The 17,855-nt window shown below is 39.8% G+C and overlaps 1 protein-coding gene across 1 annotated transcript in view; it reads left to right on the top strand.

The window, feature by feature from the left end:
• Positions 1-17,526, top strand: part of LOC150091353 (uncharacterized) — a 44,141-nt gene extending 26,615 nt beyond the window's left edge. Inside the window, exons 3-5 of the mRNA XM_090390082.1 lie at positions 4,813-5,409; positions 11,174-11,395; positions 17,329-17,526. Coding sequence (XP_090246208.1) covers positions 4,813-5,409; positions 11,174-11,395; positions 17,329-17,526 — 1,017 coding nt within the window. The remainder of the gene's footprint in view (positions 1-4,812; positions 5,410-11,173; positions 11,396-17,328) is intronic.
• Positions 17,527-17,855: the final 329 nt, after the last annotated feature.

The raw sequence follows: 17,855 nt of genomic DNA, 5'->3' as shown, positions 1-17,855 counted from the left end.
TACAGTACGCGTCTCCAACTGGAACAAAATTAGGTTAGGAATAATGACAAGTTTCATTCGATGATGAGAGATAACAAGAATAAACATGAGCTGAAAGAAAGAATAACACATTCACAGAGTGATTATTTAGTAAGCGGACAGAGTGATTTATAAGTGGGAAATGAGGTTAGAGTAGTAATAAACAATGTGTTATGTCACCCTTGCCATTTCTATGCAATGAAATCTAGTTGATCATAAAAATTGGACGTAACTGTCGTTGTAAAAGATTGAAGTAGGCCTAACAATAAAAAAAAAATGCTAACAGATTGTACAGAGGCTTTTGTAGATCCTGGTGTATAATGATAACTTTAATGGTGCCCATACTTTGTGAGAGGCAGTGCACATGATTTCACTTTTACAGATTCGCTTCTGGAACTGTCGCCTGCACGGACTCGCCTTGGAAGGGAGTTTGTTCTTTTGTAAGCGTCGCACATATTAAAGCAAGGTGGCAATCAAGTGTTAAGACGTCGTGATAGCTGCCCTAATTAAGTCTCTTGTTCAAGCATCGTCACGCGGACAAACACATGCGGGTTTCAGAAGACTTTGCTCTCTACCTGTAAGCGCCTTGCCTTCACCGTTTGTGTTGTCATGCTTCGCGGCGCTGAAAGAGAGAAAGAAAAAGATACACGAGGAAAATGCCAAGTGTGATGTCGTCTGTCTATTTGACTCAGGAAGAAAGTGGATTTCCTGAAAGATGTCAGGATTCTGCGTTGCATAGCAGCCTACTAATGGCGTACTTAATGTCCTGTGCCTATTAGACGCGCGTGACAAGGATACAAAGAGGACTTCAGTGTTATTAATAAAAAAGGGGGATTCTATTAGAGATAGCTCAAAAATTACGTATCGTACTTTGTCACTGATACCACTAAGTCACAATCACAGTTAATGTTATCTTTGAAAGTATCTACTACTAAATCATCATACTCGTAACGAATACCGTGCATCTCGGTATTTATTATGAGTGCACACTAACAAATATTTATTATTATTTGTTAGCATGCGTTTCCAGTTACCAGAATTATCATCGCTAATAACCACACTGGTTAATCGTTTAGAGATCGATGTTATATGCTTTTTTTTTTTTTACAACGGATTTTGTGGATACTATATTCAGCAGCGTTTACGGGAAGTGTTAACTGATGAAGATTCGGTTCCTCTGAATACCAGTTACACGCATGAAACGTGTAATGATAACATGTAATATGCCTTACATTCCGTAGACATCAAGTACTTAAGAGTAACTGTCACTCTTAGTTCACTTTTAAATTTAAAATTGTCATTCTTAAGCTTAATGGTAATTTTGTCACTTTTAAGCTTAAGATTGTCACTGATAAAAGCAATTGTTACTTTTAAGAAGCAGTCATAGTTGTTCCCGATAAGTAGACACCACCAAGCCCATCTTTATTTTCTATATTAGTTTAACTTGATAAAATCTCTTTCCCGATATCGGAAGAATTGAAATAAAAAGCAATAATACGCATTTGAATGAACAGTTAAGGGGAACAGTTTGTAGCAATAACAGACTGTCTTTTGAACGAAGGGAAGTAATATTTTAGGACAGTTGTAAATGATAGCATGGCTGTTCAAGAAGTTCATAAATTGTCCCAAACTAAGGAAGTGCTTGCTGTCCTACTTTAGTAACATTTATGATTTAAGGAATCCTCAGGGAATTGAGAACCCGATGGCTACAGAGTGCCTAGCAGATGAAAGCAAGTTTGTTCATATACTTCGTAATTCATCAGTAAAAAGGTTTTGCTGTTCTTTGCACGACTTCAAGGAGTGAGAAAAATATATGAAACCGCTCATCAGTGTAAACCCGATTAGGCAACAAAGATCTATTATAAGAAATGTAAATCATAGGTATCCAGCCAGTTTCTTCCTGCTACAGTTTTGTAAGTCATTTCCTAGTGACTGTACCCAAATTAGGGAGGGCAACATTCATGTGGGTAGAGCCATTAGAGGTTGTTGTACATCAATTATGATGTTCTGATTTCCCTTCAAGTGGAAACAGTGTTTGAACTGTTTACTCTAGAAGTTGGCTAATAGCTCGAGTTGCTGAAGGAAGTGAGTACCGCGAAAAAAAAAGACTATTTGTAACATTTGTCACTATATTAAGAAAATATAGGCTAGAACAAGCTTTGTGATGTCAGTTTGGTTAATTGTTTTGGGGATTCATATGTTCAACAGCCAGTCTGAACGTTGTACTGCTCAAAAGCCTTCACACGGAAAATTCTTATTCCTTCCACCCGAGATCTACTAACTAAAGTCCCGATTAAAGAGGCTTTCTTAAAGATCTCTTCAAAGTTTCAATTTTCCTATCGAACACAGACATCTCCAAATGAGTGACAAGTGATGAACCGGAACTAAGGAAATTCGACCGCAGCTGTGCGTTCTCGAAGGAAATGAGAAGTATGATCGTTAAACTACTGCTTGTATATATTTAAAAGGATTCGGGTTTTGGACTATTTAAAATAAAGGCCAAAACAGTGAAGGCAGATAAAAATTAAAAACAAACTGTTTTGAGGGGGGAAAAATACATGCAACCCTCGTTTGAAATCAACTAACAGTCATTATATGAAAAAAAAAAAAATCTTCCTGTCCTGACGGGAATCGGGCATAGATATTTTCCACACAGCGGTGGAATATTAGCAGTCGTAGCCACTGGCTAGTAGAGGGAAGGGGGGTTATCGTACAGAGTATGCGTGTTTTACATGACAGTAATTTATGATGCAAGTATATAAATGGTATGCAAATGAAATTATCTTAATTTTCAGTTATGCGAATACCATTCACTGAACAGAAAGCCAATCCTTTTCCTATTGACTACTCAAGGTGCGAATCGTGACAGCTTTGTTCATTTGTTAGTGCAAATACAGCTGTATGCATTCGACATGACCTCATCGGAAAGGTCCTGTCTAAGACAAGGCTATAATTAGAAGATACGCCCATGTCGTTACCACAAACAAGACAGGTCATTTGCCACGCCTTTTCTTGTCTGGTGATTATTGCCTTTTTTTTTAAACTAGTATTGTCTTAATCGATGAACAACTGCAGACTCTTGAATGATAATATTGCCTCAGGGATCCTTTGCAATTAGACAGTGCACTAATGTTGGACAATTCTGAACAACTAAAAAAATATAAATTACAGTATATGTACTGGACATGACCCACAATTGAAATGTCACTGAACTCCACAATCTGGGATACATATGGTTAAAGATTCGCATAGAGTTTCAAGAACGCAGCATGAGCGAGTTTCTAATATAGTTAAGATTGTGCGCCTATTTCAAATAAACGTCGTATTAGAAGTTTTTTTTTTTTTTTCTAATAAGAATTTTATTTTAGAAGCCAAATGTAGGAAAAGGAAATAAGTCCTTCTATTGCTGTTGTAGAGAGAAACCTAAAATTGGCGTTTCTGAAAGAACAAGAAAAGTGAAAGAAGTATTAAAAAAAATAAGGCTAAGGCGGCCCTCAGCGTTAGTGGAGCTAACAAATGCTTTAAAGGAGGAGCGGAGCACAGTGACATCAGATTTGTAACAGAATGAGCAAAAAGGTTTTCCATGACACATTGAATCAGGCATTACTGCCAGTGGACCAACACACTACGAATTTATTTGAATAAATGCATGTTTTGTTCATAACTACAAGTATCCCACTACTTTTTATACATACCACGTGATCTCAACCCCCCCCCCCCACACACACACACGTTCCGATTCGTCGAATGCACAGAAAGCGAAACGAAACGATGGGAGGTTAACATAAAATGCGGAAACCGATGTGGAAATGAAGCCTCCCCTTACTCCTTTGCTAGTGTCTCTGGAAGATCGGGTGCTCTGTCATTCAAGAGTCGCGCTGACAGCATGCCTTGAACTGACCTTGTGGACCTGTGCTACGAGAATGAAACTGCGACTGCGCTTGCTTTACATAACATCCTCGCCGTGCTCACAGTGCCAGAGGACCGGTAGTTTTAAGGACATGCAAGGAGTGCCGTCCGTTACCACCACTCGAGGTCGTCTTAAAGGTTCGTCGCACTTGGGAAAGAAGGCACTATATAAATACTTCACTTTTTCTTAATATATAAATACTGCAAGAAGAAGAAATAAAATTCTTCAGAATCAAATATGCCTTGAATAGGGTGCTTCCGAATTTGAGCCTTAGAACTTAGATCCTCACACACACACACACACACACACACACACACACACACACACACAAGTAATTTAAGGTAGTTATACTGCGGTTGATCCAATATTTTTTAACCTTTATGTACTGTCACAGATTTCTTAACTGCTCCGATTTATGAGTGGGCTAATTTCCTTCTATACAATGCCGATTTCTTTAATTTAATGCCTAATTTTAAAACTTATGTTCTCCGCCCCGCAAAAACAATGGTTCTAATTACAGGAAATGGGAGGCAGTTTACTTCAATGACTGCCGTGTATTTAGAGCGTCATTCTAAGTTACCCTGCAGTGAGACAAAGCAGGCATGTCTCATTTAACCAGTACCATTACCAAGTACGTAATATGTAGTGTTAGATCGCGCTATGTACCTCACGAACGACCTACTGTCCAATTGTGAGGTTGCCTTTCATTTTGACACGAAATGCTTAATTTTAAACAGAATATGACTTCGCATGAGAAATTGTACCATCATCTTGATAGATATCCGTACAATACAGTAACATTCCCACAATGTACACTATATTTTCCACTAAACTTTGTCTCTTCTTGATGTATTTTCAATAATTTATCTTATTTTCTGCCCCAGGAAAATGAAACGGATTCGTCTTCAAGAAGCAGGACACCTAGCGGGAGAATTGTATTCCACTTACGGGAATCTAAATATCCAATCATCCCACCAAGACTAAGGTTAAAAAATGTGACATCTCACACGACGAGGTCTACAAACGGATCTCGAATCGTTCCTCCTACGAAGAGGACTACAGTGACTCCACTGATGAAAGAGGTCGATAAACCTAATGTTGTCTTAAACATTGGAACTAAGCCCCTTCCAGAGCCATCTCCTGCAGGCACAACACCTAAACTCCCATCTGAAGAAGATTTTCCATTGGTCAAACAACTAGTGGACATAATTCAACTGTCTCCAAGCGAAAATGCACCTTCAGTTTCCTGGCCCCTACCTAGGAGACCGATTCTGAGAAGAGTATGGTCCAACTCTCCAATCAGGCCAACGTCACGACCTCTCCCTAAATTGTTGTTGCCAAAACCTACTCGACCAGCTATGTACAGCCTCGACGGGTTTGTTCCGAAACCATCTATAGTGAGGATCACAACCACAGAAGCGCCATTACACATAAAAAGAAAATATTCCAACACCATCTCTAAAGAACCCAGAAAAAGAGAGGTAAGACTTTTCAAATAATGCAAATGATAATCAGATAGTTAACTATGAAAAGGTGTAAACATTTTGCTAATAAAAATATATATTTTTAGATTCACCCAATTTTATTCTTTTAAGAGAAGAAAGGGGAAAAAATTTGGCCGCCACTGTACACTTCCTCTATCGCTAATTAATATTCAATCTGATCACTTTCTCAAACTTCTACAATTATTTCTAAGATACCTCCGGTATTATACCTAATCCAATTTCTTTATGTCCCGTCCCTGCTCCTCTTACGTCACCTGGTGTCCCAAAACTGTCAACCTAGTAATTCTCCGGCTGTGATTTCCTACCACTTCCTTCTATTTAAACTTCTCTTTAGAACAATGGACAGAGTTAGGCCTAATATTGTGGGTATACAATGCTGCAGACCTACTACAAACCAAAAAAATATTATTCAGACGACAGTAGGTGTAGAACACTAGCTGGAGCAATGTCTCTCAACTGGAAAGGTCCGGAATGTTTTCAGATTAGTTAAAAATACTGCTGTTCTACGGTAACTGTTAATTCAAATACGGAAGTAATTTTTTTCAAAAGTTACTTTATACGAATATATAATTTATAGGTGGCAATAAATTTCTTGAAGTTCAGCTGGGCCATATTATTAAAACGGTTGATTGATTGATTGATTGATTGAGTTTTTTTTTTGGCGCATCAGCAGCTATGGCTATAATGCGCCAAACCCTAGTTATAAAAAGTAAATGTCAGTGACCTAGTGAATTAGGTCACTACGTCACATTATAAAAACAAGTATAAACTGTAACAGTAGTAAATCTTAAAAAATAATAAGATTTTTTAAATATGAGTAAAAAGGTTAACTAATTTTAGAAAATTAAAAATAGCAGACACATGGTCATTGTCGGATAAAATCTGACTGAGTGTATATGGCTCAGTCAGATGGTTAAAAGCGGTACAACGGATATTGCTAAAATCTCGACATTCAATTAAAATATGATGAATAGATAAAATGGTGCCACAGTTCTCGCACATAGGACAGTCATCTGCCCTCAGCAGAAAAGAATGTGTAAGATGACTATGTCCTATTCGGAGGCGAGCTAGAACAACTTCCTCCTTACGATTCCTGCGCAGACTAGACTGCCACGGTTCAATAACAGGCTTTATACGATATAATTTATTCGCAGTCTGTCTATTCCACGAATCCTGCCATTGGGAATGTACCTTTTGATGAACTATTTGCCTGTAGTCTGTATAGGGGACTAACAGGCAGCGGTTATTATTGGGAATTGCTGATTTGGCTGCGGCGTCAGCCAAATCATTTCCCCTAATCCCAATGTGGCTGGGAATCCAGCAGAAGCGGATGTCATATTCACGTTCATGGAGAACGTGAATCTTCTGCTGAATGCTAGACAGAACTGGATGAGGATTATACCTGACAGATATTAAAGCCTGTAACATGCTGAGAGAGTCGGAGTATAAAATGAACCGTTGGTATTCGCATTTACTAATATGATCCAAGGCTAACTCTACAGCGTGCAGCTCTGCAGTAAATATGCTGCAATCAGATGGAATCTGCTCTGATATAGTGGTGTCTGTGAAGACAGCAGCAGATCCCACATATGATTCCGACTTCGAACCGTCTGTGTAGACTGGCGCGAATTCGGAATATTCAGTTCGGTGTGCTGAATGAAGCTGCAGGTAGACACATGATGGCGTGTCCAACTTTCCCCAGTTTCTAAGCGACAAGTCGCATGCCGGGACACGAGCATGCCAGGGTGGAAAGGGTTGCTTTGATGTTTGGGCAACCTTGTCTACCTTGATATTAAGTTCTTTGAGTAGCTCTTGGAAACGAATACCAAAAGGACGATTGGCAGTCTTTCGAGTATTGTATAAATTTTCCCATCGTGGCTCAAAAACGAATGGCCACGTAGGATGGTCTGGCAGGGATTTTAGTTTTAAGGCGTACTTTAGAGACAACTGCTTACGACGAAGCGATAACTGTGGTTCGTTTGCTTCGACGTATAAGCTCTGGACAGGAGATGTTCGAAATGCTCCAGTAGCGATACGTAGAGCCTGATGATGGACAGGGTCCAGCCATCGGAGGGCACTGTCTCTGGCTGAACTATATACTTGGGACCCATAATCTAATTTGGATCGCACAAGTGCACGGTAAAGCCGTAGCAGGGTGCAACGGTCTGCACCCCAAGATAAAGAAGAGAGCGAGCGGAGCATATTAAGGCCTCTTGTGCACCTTGTGCGGAGTTGACGAATATGATCCAAAAATGTTAATTTTTTATCGAAGATGAGTCCCAAGAATTTTGCGTTCGCTACTACTGGAATAGCATTTTGTCCGAGCCTTAATTCAGGTTCAGGATGAAGATTACGCTTGCGACAAAAGTGTACGCAAACGGTCTTCTCCGGCGAGAACCTGAAGCCATTAGCAAGTGCCCAGGAATTCAGACTATCAATGGCTTTCTGCAGTTGTCTTTCAATAACCCTCATGTTGCACGACTGGCAAAAAATGCTAAAGTCATCAACATAGAGGGCACTGTTTACAGTTGGAGGAAGTTGTTCTGTGATGGAATTAATTTTGATGGCAAAAAGCGTGACACTTAATACTGATCCTTGTGGTACTCCCTCCTCTTGTCTAAAGGAGCGAGAGAGTGAGGATCCCACACGAACTTGGAACGATCGATTGGCTAAAAAGTTTTGAATAAAAAAGGGCAGATGCCCTCTTAGGCCTAGGCTATGTAAATCTTTTAAAATGCCAAATCTCCAAGTTGTGTCATACGCTTTCTCCATGTCAAAGAACACCGACACCAAGTGTTCGCGTTTTAGGAAAGCATCCCGGACGGATGCTTCCAATCTGATGAGATGGTCCAAAGTGGACCGATTCTTTCGGAAGCCGCATTGGATGCTGGAGAGAAGGTCATTTGTTTCTAAATACCATATTAAACGAGAATTGACCATTCTCTCCAGGATTTTGCACAGACAGCTAGTCAGAGCAATAGGACGATAACTGGTGGTAATTTTCGGATCCTTTCCTGGCTTAGGAAAGGCAAGAACGATTGCCTTTCGCCAGGAATCCGGAAACTGCCCCTCAGTAAAGATTCTGTTATACAGAAGGAGCAGACAATCCATAGATTTTGGTGAAAGATGTTTAATCATTTCATAGTGGATGCCATCTGGTCCAACAGCACTGGCTTTGGAAAGAGTGAGGGCTCTTTTCAGTTCCTCTATAGTGAATGCCCCATTGTAGGGATAGAGGCCCTTGGTCTTAAAATTAAGTGCTTGTTTTTCCATTTTATTTTTCAGGACCAGGAACTCTGGGGAGTACGAGGATGTTGCGGAGATGTTAGAGAATGTTTCCCCAAGAGCATTGGCTATTGCAGTTGGATCTGCAATAGCGCATCCATTATAATCTAGGATTGAAGAAGGGTGGGATGTATATTTTCCCTTCATTTTCCGGATTTTATCCCAGACTACCTTAGAGTTGGTAGACTGGTTAATAGATGATGTAAAACGGATCCACGATTCCTTTTGACTCTGACGACGGATATATCGGGCTTTGGCTCGTGCACGTTTAAAGGTTATAAGGTTCGTTGTGGTGGGATAGCGGCGGAATATCCCCCACGCTTTGTTTTGAGCCTTTTTTGCCGCTGTGCATTGGGAATTCCACCAAGGTTTAGGAAATGGTGGAAACCGGGCAGATGTTTTTGGAACAGCATTCGCAGCTGCTTGGACAATATTTTCTGTGATGTACTTAACTGCAACATTGATAGACTCTTGACTGACTGTGCTAAGATCAAAATGTGCCTGATGTTGGAAGGCAGTCCAGTCAGCCTGATCAATCTTCCACCGTGGCAACCTAAAAGGAAGACATGGTCTCCCATTGTGTAACAAGGTTATCACGGGGAAGTGATCGCTTCCGTACGGATTCTCCTCCACTTCCCAAGTGAGTGAAGGGAGTAGAGAAGGGGAGCAGATAGAGAGATCAATGGCAGAAAAAGTACGGGTATATTAAAACGGTTAAGAAGCATTGAGCTAAAAGGCATTAATACGAAAATCCGAATGTTATTAAGAATTATAACTTTATCCTTCCTGTGGATATATAGTTTAATTTTTTTTTTTTTTTTTTTTTTAATCCACTTAGCGGGACTGTGGTCACTAAATCTTATGTTGCTTACTGCTTCCATTTAGGTCACAGATAATTACTTGTTTTCAGTATTTTAAATGTGGGCCGTATTACCTGAAGATTAACGATAGTAATAGTATTCGCCATATAGTGGAAGGAAGCCACACTTTTTCTGCACTGGTGAAAAAAAAAAAAAAAAAACTGCAGCCCTGACTCTTGAATGATAATATTGCCTCAGGGATCCTTTGCAACTAGACATTGGACTAATGTTGAACAATTCTGAAGAGCTTAAAAATATAAATTATATGTGCTGGACACGACCCACAACGGTAATATATTGTTTGGGAAGGGGGCGCCACCGGCGGTTTCCCACGAGCCATAAGTACTCTTGTGAAGCATACATTACTCTGTAAAAACCAGAAAAAAGTATTGTCTGTGTGTGTTATGTTGGGTTCTGGCTTTTGGCCGCAGAGCCTATATTGTTGAAGTAATACAAGTATATTGTTGTACTTCAACTCAGCACATGCCTTTTTTATTTTATCTTATAAATAAATTTTCTGTTTATACTCCGGGACGACCAAACGGTCAGAGGAGTTCATAATATAGACAGAATACAATAAACAGCACCGTATTCAGCAGTCACGGGCTTGATTTTGATTGATTTTTTTTGATTTTGGTAGTTGTTGGCGCATCGGCTTCTGTGGCCATATTGCACCTCCCAAGGTTTTTGCAGTACTTTGATCCAAGCCCGAGGCGGGAATCGAACCCGCGACCTTTGGGTTGCCAGGCAGGTACTTTTTACCCACTCGGCTAGCCCGGTCGGCCACGGGCTTGAACCCCGGTCACTCAAGGCACGTGTACTTATGCACCTACGCGCCTGACCACTAGGCTACGGCAGCCTATCTTAAAACTCTTTCAAAATACAGTATTTTCAAACTTCGCCACGTATTCATTTACTTTAAATGATAGTGTTTTGCACCACAGCACCCCTCGTTCATCGTATTTCTGTATTTCTTTCTGTTACTATACAGTTCAGCCCGAGCTGAAAGGAGACCTCAGCCTGCGATCGCTTTGAGTTCCGTTGTCCCAACAAGCTGCACCACCTCTCCAAAGTTAAATCAATGTTTCATCCTAACAAAAACAAAGAATTAGTCAAGGCAAAGTCTAGGGACAAGAGTGATTAGCGAAAAAACAGAAACTGCATGCTTTGCCAGACAGTTGTAAGAAGGGATTCACGAGCCGGGGAATTGTTATGGTACCTAAACACTTTCCTGATTGTGGCAGTTTTTCTGAATCCGTGGATAGTAGCATAAATGTCTTATAAAAACGACTGGTCTTTTACGATACACTGACTTAACAGATACCTTCAGCATCACTCCTGAAGGGTTGGTCTGGCACAAAACTTTCAGCTTCATGGAGATAAAAGTGAATCCCGAGAGAAGAACCTTTTCTACATGGGTACATATATACAGCGAGCATTGCTTGTTGAAAATTTTCTTGACTCTACCTTATATTCTGCAAAATCAAGACATTAAGAAATTCTTATGAAGTTAGGGAATCAATTGTACGTACAGGTATTAATTAAAAATACATTGTCTCACCAATTCGAGTAATTGCATTCTGTTTATTCTTTAGCCTACTCAACAGTCCCAACAACAACAACAGAAACTGTACAAAAATTTCCGGGACTCTAAGAGGCAAGAAAGTCAATCAAAATCCATTAGTAAGTTTGCTTCGGCAAGGAAAGGAGAACCAGGAAAAGATTATCCTGTTCATAACAGCATTCCATCAACTAACTTCGAATGTGCAACAAGACCTGGTGCGGGGATGTATGCAGATCCGGAAACAGGGTGTCAGGTAAGGGAGAGCAAGTCTTAAAGTCAGTTTCAACATGCGATTTGTAGCCATAGTACGAACGCCCCCAAAAGTATGTATTTAAACTGTCTTTTTTTTTTTTTTAACAAAAATATAATTATTCTATAGCACTATTACCTGTGCATGCTGAAATTATCTGCTTTATCCAGCGTCCAACTGCGCTGCAGTCGACAGCATCAGCTTTGCACGCCTTCTGTAGTCTTCTTACATACCAATAATAATGAGGCTACAGCTGTTTCCGAAGAACATCATGGACGCAGCCATGTTTGCTAACTATTACAGCAGCACCACCTGTTGGAAGACGATATCAGCATAATAACATGTTAGAAAGGATATAACCGCACAGTATATAAGTAATAATGCTATAAAGTAAATATAGTAAAAAATATGTAAAAAAAATTATAGGAATTACTTTTGGAGTGTACTGCGCATGCGCATTTTATAATTCACGTTATTGAAGGAAATATTTAATACTATTGTAACAATCAATAGAACTTTATAACAGCGATGTAATATTAGAGAAAACGCATTCTGGCATCAGCTGGACCTAACAATTCTAGAATGTTTTTTTTTTTTTCCTCTCCAGAAAAACGTTGATGTATGTTGTTATGGTGGATGTTGTTGTTTCATTGTAATACACTCATAGCTAGTTGCATATTTCACAAAGAATAAATTTACGTGAAGTTTTAAAAGCTAGTAACATTAACCTGCAGTATCATGCATTTGCCTAAATCCATTTTATAATCATATAACTTAACTATATTATTTAACTTGTTAAATAATTTGTTTTACAAATACTTTTTCTACAGTCAGTTTACACAGGGATGGACTAGCATTGTAGATTTATGAGCTGGTGATAGCACTTGTACAAACTACTTGTAATAATTTTCAATTTTCGTATTCTTTTATTATTTCATTACAATTCTGGTAATATTAGACATTGTTTTAACGTTATTAAATCTTAAAATATTATATGAGGTACAATTAAATTGCAGGTATGGAGCAGTAACAAAAAAAAAAAAAAATTACGAATTTAATCATTCAATCGGTATCTATTTTAATTGGTTTACAAAATAATCTATAAAAAACCATGATTTTTATTCATTTCAGTTCTCTTGTCAAGTATGTTTTAAACCAGACTGGCATCTCTTTAGTAAGTCCATCGACAACAATCGTCGGAAAGCATCAAATAGTAAAATCACCGAACAATTCAATGATTCATTGATTTCAGAAATAAGCAATCATTTAAATTATTAAAGTTCATTTATATTTTTTAAATGAAGAAAACAATTAAGTGAATATGGGTAACAGGTAAATGCAGTATTACACTGAGTGGCCACTTTATAAGGGACATATTATATAGTGGGTTTAGGGTCTAACGGCACCAGGGGTTTCCCCCATCTCCGCGTAGTATATATTGTGGTGTGATACAGAACACTGTAGAGGACAGATGTTTAAAAGTGTATGGATATTGTGGTGTGTAATGTTTTGTACCCTTGTTCATCTGGTCTTTTAGCCGTTGGGTACCAAATGGGACCCACCGTTACCCACACTATACCTCGTGGAGGCAGACCAGGTACACCAGTATTTTAGAGATTTACTATTTACTCTGGCAGGTCCTGCCACCTAATTTCCTGAGATTTCAGTGGCTAGGACCTATCAAAAAAAATGGGAGGAGGGATGAACGCTAGAAATTGGGTCAGGCTGAAAGAGATATAAGTTATTCGGGGTAGAGGTAAAAATTTTTGAGTGTGGGGCTTGTGTAGTTTTGACAAGGGTCAAACGCTAGTCGTGAGTAGCTAGAGAGGGAAGGGGGATGAAGACTGGGCGGTGAGAGACAGAAATATGGGGTCAATAGTGAAGATAATCCCAAAAGTCGGTGGGGCAGGCCCATGTCTCTCCAGGCGAAGATAGGGGTGGCAGGGGGGAAGGGTACAGATAACCATCCCCCCTGCTAAGGGATGGAAAGTGAACCGGGTGAGGGTACCCAGTTCAGATCGCCAAATGACGTTTCGGCAGCAAACTGTACAATGTCTTTGTCGGGTCTTCCTATGTCATTCCTGGGACATGTTGTCCCATCCGTGTGAGTGGTCAAGTTCAGATAATGGCTCCAGTTTAAGCCAGTGGTCACATCCAGGTTAAGTTAACGATTTGTTGTTCTTCAGATTGTAGCTGTTAGGTTTTTGTTTGATTGAGGCATCTAAGGATCTTTATTCTGGATGACGTATGGTTGGTTTGTAGGAAAATTCCTGCTAAGGTTGTGCGTATATCCTTCTTCTAGTAAAAAGATCCTGCGCAAACTGCGTTAAGGCTTTATAATTGTTCTCGCTCTCCAAGTGATATTGTTCTTGGTTTATTGGCGAGAAACGTATTCTGGTTATTAAGAGGCAACGAAGGTCTTCGTATAGTTGGCAGTGGTTGTTGTTGTTTGTTATTTGGTTTTTTAGGAGCATTAGCTAGTTAAGGCCATATTGCTCCGGGGATATGCGGTGGTTATTCCCTGAACCTTTCCGCATCCTCCGTATTTGGTGGTCACGGGCTCGAACCCCGGTCTAATCAAGAAGCGTGTGCTACACACTGCTGCTCCTGCCCACCTGGCTACGGAGGCGCCGTTGGCAGTGGTGCATGAGTTGCTCCCACGTCTCTGGCTGTCCACAGTGGCAGAGAGCGGTGTCACTCAATCCGAAACTGGAGCGTTTTGCTCTTATTGCGCCGTGTCCAGTGAGTAGGTAAGATGTCAGCAGTGTCGGTGAAAACCATTTTGAGCATTTGGGAAACACTAGTTAATTATCCGGTATGAATCTTCGGGTGAGTTCCCCCTTTTGTCGAAGTCGTCCAGCGGGTTTGCCAGGCCTGCTGCAGGTGGGAGAGAAGGCGTTTTTTCTCAAGTTTACGATCGTTCACCGGATCAGTTGTATAGTCTAGGCAGGTGATTGCTCTGCCTTTGGATAGTTGATAAAGCAACCCACAGCGGACGATCTCCAGGTCCATGGGGAGAGCGCCCAAGAGGACCTGGAGGGCGTTTTATAAGGGACAACTATCATTTTCATGAAATGGAGCGCTCCTACCGTAACGGCATCATATGTTCATACCGCGTGATATAAAACAAGTAAGCAGATATGCACTATCGAGACTGGTCTAATAACCACATAACATCCAGCCAGCAGAGATCCTGTGGTCAGAAATAGCTCATCGATGAGAGAGGCCAACGTAGGCCGACAAGACTACAGTCAATCAAATAACACCCCACAATAACAGTGGTAATCAAAGAGCTATTTCCGAATGCACAACACGTCATACTTTGTCACGAATGGATATCGCAGCCGTCAACGCAATCGAACCCCGTTTCGCTTCTGTCAGCAAAAAACAAGAAGGTATAAGAAAATATGGTTATAACAAGCTCAGGACCACCACCACCAACAACAATGGACAGGGGAGAACTGGAAAAACTGATGCAAGGACCGCATATGGCGAAAACAGCATGAACTGATGGATCTTCCTGCAAAGTGTCAATGATGGTGCTTGTAGCTGTGTAATGGTTTCGGAAGTGTTTTTGTGATGCACACATTGAGCCCCTTAATACCAGTGGAGCATCATTTGGATGCCACAGTTCTGCACGCTTTCTCTGAAGAGGCACATTCTTTCCCATCTGCAGATATCCATCTGCAGATGGTTTTTAAACAGGATAATACGCCATGTCACAAGTGCATAATTGTAAAGAATTGGTTCGAGGAACATGAGGGTGAATTCAGCCTACTGCAATGGCATTCACAGCCACCAGATCTCATTTGAGTCTCGGTGGAATGAGGTGGAACGAGTTCTTAGGAGTAGAGAGACGCAACCATCCAAGTTCGCAAGCGAATTAATCACGATGGACCAGCATCCCTGTAGCACGCTTTCGAAACCTCGTTGAGTCCATTCCCCGACGAATCTAGGCTGTTCTGAAGGCTACTCGCTTTAGTTAAGTGTGCCTAATGACGGCCTTCTTTTCCAAATGAAAAGTGGGCTTATAATTAACTAATTTTAGTTAAAAATCAAAATTCAAATCAATTTGTTAAATGTGTTTTACTAGTTATTTAAGATTTATTTTCATATATATTTGTTCTATGAGACACAGCAAAAATATCCTTTTATGTGTTACTTGAGAGCTGATATACAAGCGTAACAATTTAAGTTATAAATATCAACGTAATAAAAGAACATGTTCCAAGTAGAACTAATCAAGCCTACTTCCACCTGATGAATAGTGAAGCTGATTTCAATCTTGTTTCAAGATGGCTAATCGAAATAAAAATGCCATCTTGAAGTTAGTCTTGAACTTTCTCCATATAAATTGATTTGAAATGTAAAGAAAAATTTTAAATGGGTGGTGCATATTATTTGCAAGGAAAATTTGAAAGTTGTAATACGAAAAGTTCCTTTTCGTATGGTTGTGGTTGTAATACGAAAAGTTCCTTTTCGTATTACAACCACAGGGCTACAGCCTACTCGAAAGTAAATAAAATAAACTGTTTGTAATCAAAACACACATTTCGCCAAATTAATTAACTACAGCAGTAGTTTGCATTGGAGTACTGTATGAGTAATGCTAAAGACGTCACTTACCGAACTTCCACAGAAGTTTTTCTTTGACACTGCTAACAGACTTTCCGCGTTTAAATTCAACATTCAAAATCGCACATTTAATGGGGGAGGAGGGGAAGAACACCACTTTAATAGTTCTGGAAAGTGATAAATTTCATCATTAATGTAATGTTATTTAAGCACTGAATATGTTTTCGAAACACTCAATTTTGAATAACATGGGATAGTTATACGTCCCGCGTCGATACGATGTTCACTAGCAGCACAATAAACAAACTGAAATATTCTTTTATAAATAGAGCAGAGACCTTTACACGTTTCACAACTTGTTTATACATATTATAACTTTTCACGTCACATCCTAACTTTTTTGAAGTTAATTATTTGCACTGAATCTGAAATCCGCTTTTTTAAAAGTTGAGTAAGAAAATCCTTTTAGCATTAAAAAGTAAAATACAGATTATGCATTTCTTCAGTATGTAAAGATAAGAGAAATGGAGTGACCTCTACCAAGCAAAGTGTACCTTTTATTTCCCTGCGGTGTGTAATTCTTCTATACAAGCACTTCTGCATAAGGAAGTATTTGTTAAGTTCACGTTCCTGACAAGTACAAGGAATGATGAATGACCCTTACGAACACTACACACGGGAGGGAGTTACCTTCCCTTGAGTTGTGAGAAAGGAAAATGAAAAACTTTTCGTTGATGTGATACACGTTGTGTGAGCGAGAAAGAGAGAGAGAGAGAGAGAGAGAGAGAGAGAGAGAGAGAGAGAGAGAGAGAGAAGATGAAAACTCCAGAAGGGATTTGACTGAACTCTTTGACCTTCAGAAACTCGAGCGAAAGGAGTGTGCTCGCTACCATCTCATCGCTCTAAAATCACTTAGCTAAAATCAGATGCATTCTTAAGATTTTATTCTATGATTACATAGGAAACCAGTCATCACCTGACGCCCACATAGCCATCTTGTTCCCTCATCCCACGGATATGCAGTTCTAAAGGACGTTGCTCTCGATTACTGTGTCAGGCATGTTTTCCCCGCGGCTCAGGTCATAACAGACGTCCACTGGGAGATACCGTCGACGTACGTGTGCTGGTCTGTAGCATGCGTGTTGGGAGAGAGACGAATTTCCCTGTGGAGTTTTCATATCTTTATTTAGCAAATAAGTCCATTTAATGAATATCTGGGTTTACTGCTTAAGTTCTACCTGGAGCCATATGCAGAACTACAGTCAGAATAACTTTTATCCATTTATTGCTCGTTCAAAAATATTAGGCTTAAGTACTGGAATCTAGTAAACAGGTAATAAACTATATTCGATGTATTTCAGATCTGGCACATGTGTCCCGGAAACAGCCCTCATCGCTACAGTTTCCTGTGTCCCAATGGAACCATATTCAACGAAGCGCGAGGAGTCTGCGATTGGTGGTACAACGTCATATGTGACAAAGATGAAATTATCAATCAACGCTCAAGAAGGCTATCGAGAGATACGTGGTCATTAGAGGATATCTATACGTTTTATTGACTTGTTTACTATACCAAAAAGATGGCACAAACAAGCTAAGAAAGTGAGCAATGATCGATGCTCCATATTTAGGAAGGTGTATAAAACAGTATTTCCAACCTCGTATATACTGCACTCACTCCCACATAAGATATTTTATATATTTCTTCCCCTATACACAGCACTTTCAAAAAAAAAGGGGGGAGGGGACATGTAATTAATCAAAACGCTAAGTTCTGATTTAAACGTTTAATTCCTCTCGAAATATAAACATACAGTACGCCATTCTTTATAATAACCATAAGCCACTAAAAGCCCTTATTGGTCAATAAAGGCCTACCTTTTTTATT

This window comes from Mastigoproctus giganteus, chromosome 1 (genome assembly GCF_048544385.1).
Source record: "Mastigoproctus giganteus isolate SK-2022 chromosome 1, ASM4854438v1, whole genome shotgun sequence".
NCBI classification, from domain to species: Eukaryota; Metazoa; Arthropoda; class Arachnida; order Uropygi; family Thelyphonidae; genus Mastigoproctus; species Mastigoproctus giganteus.
Note: the sequence above shows the minus strand (reverse complement) of the source record. Positions and strands in the feature narration are given on the sequence as shown.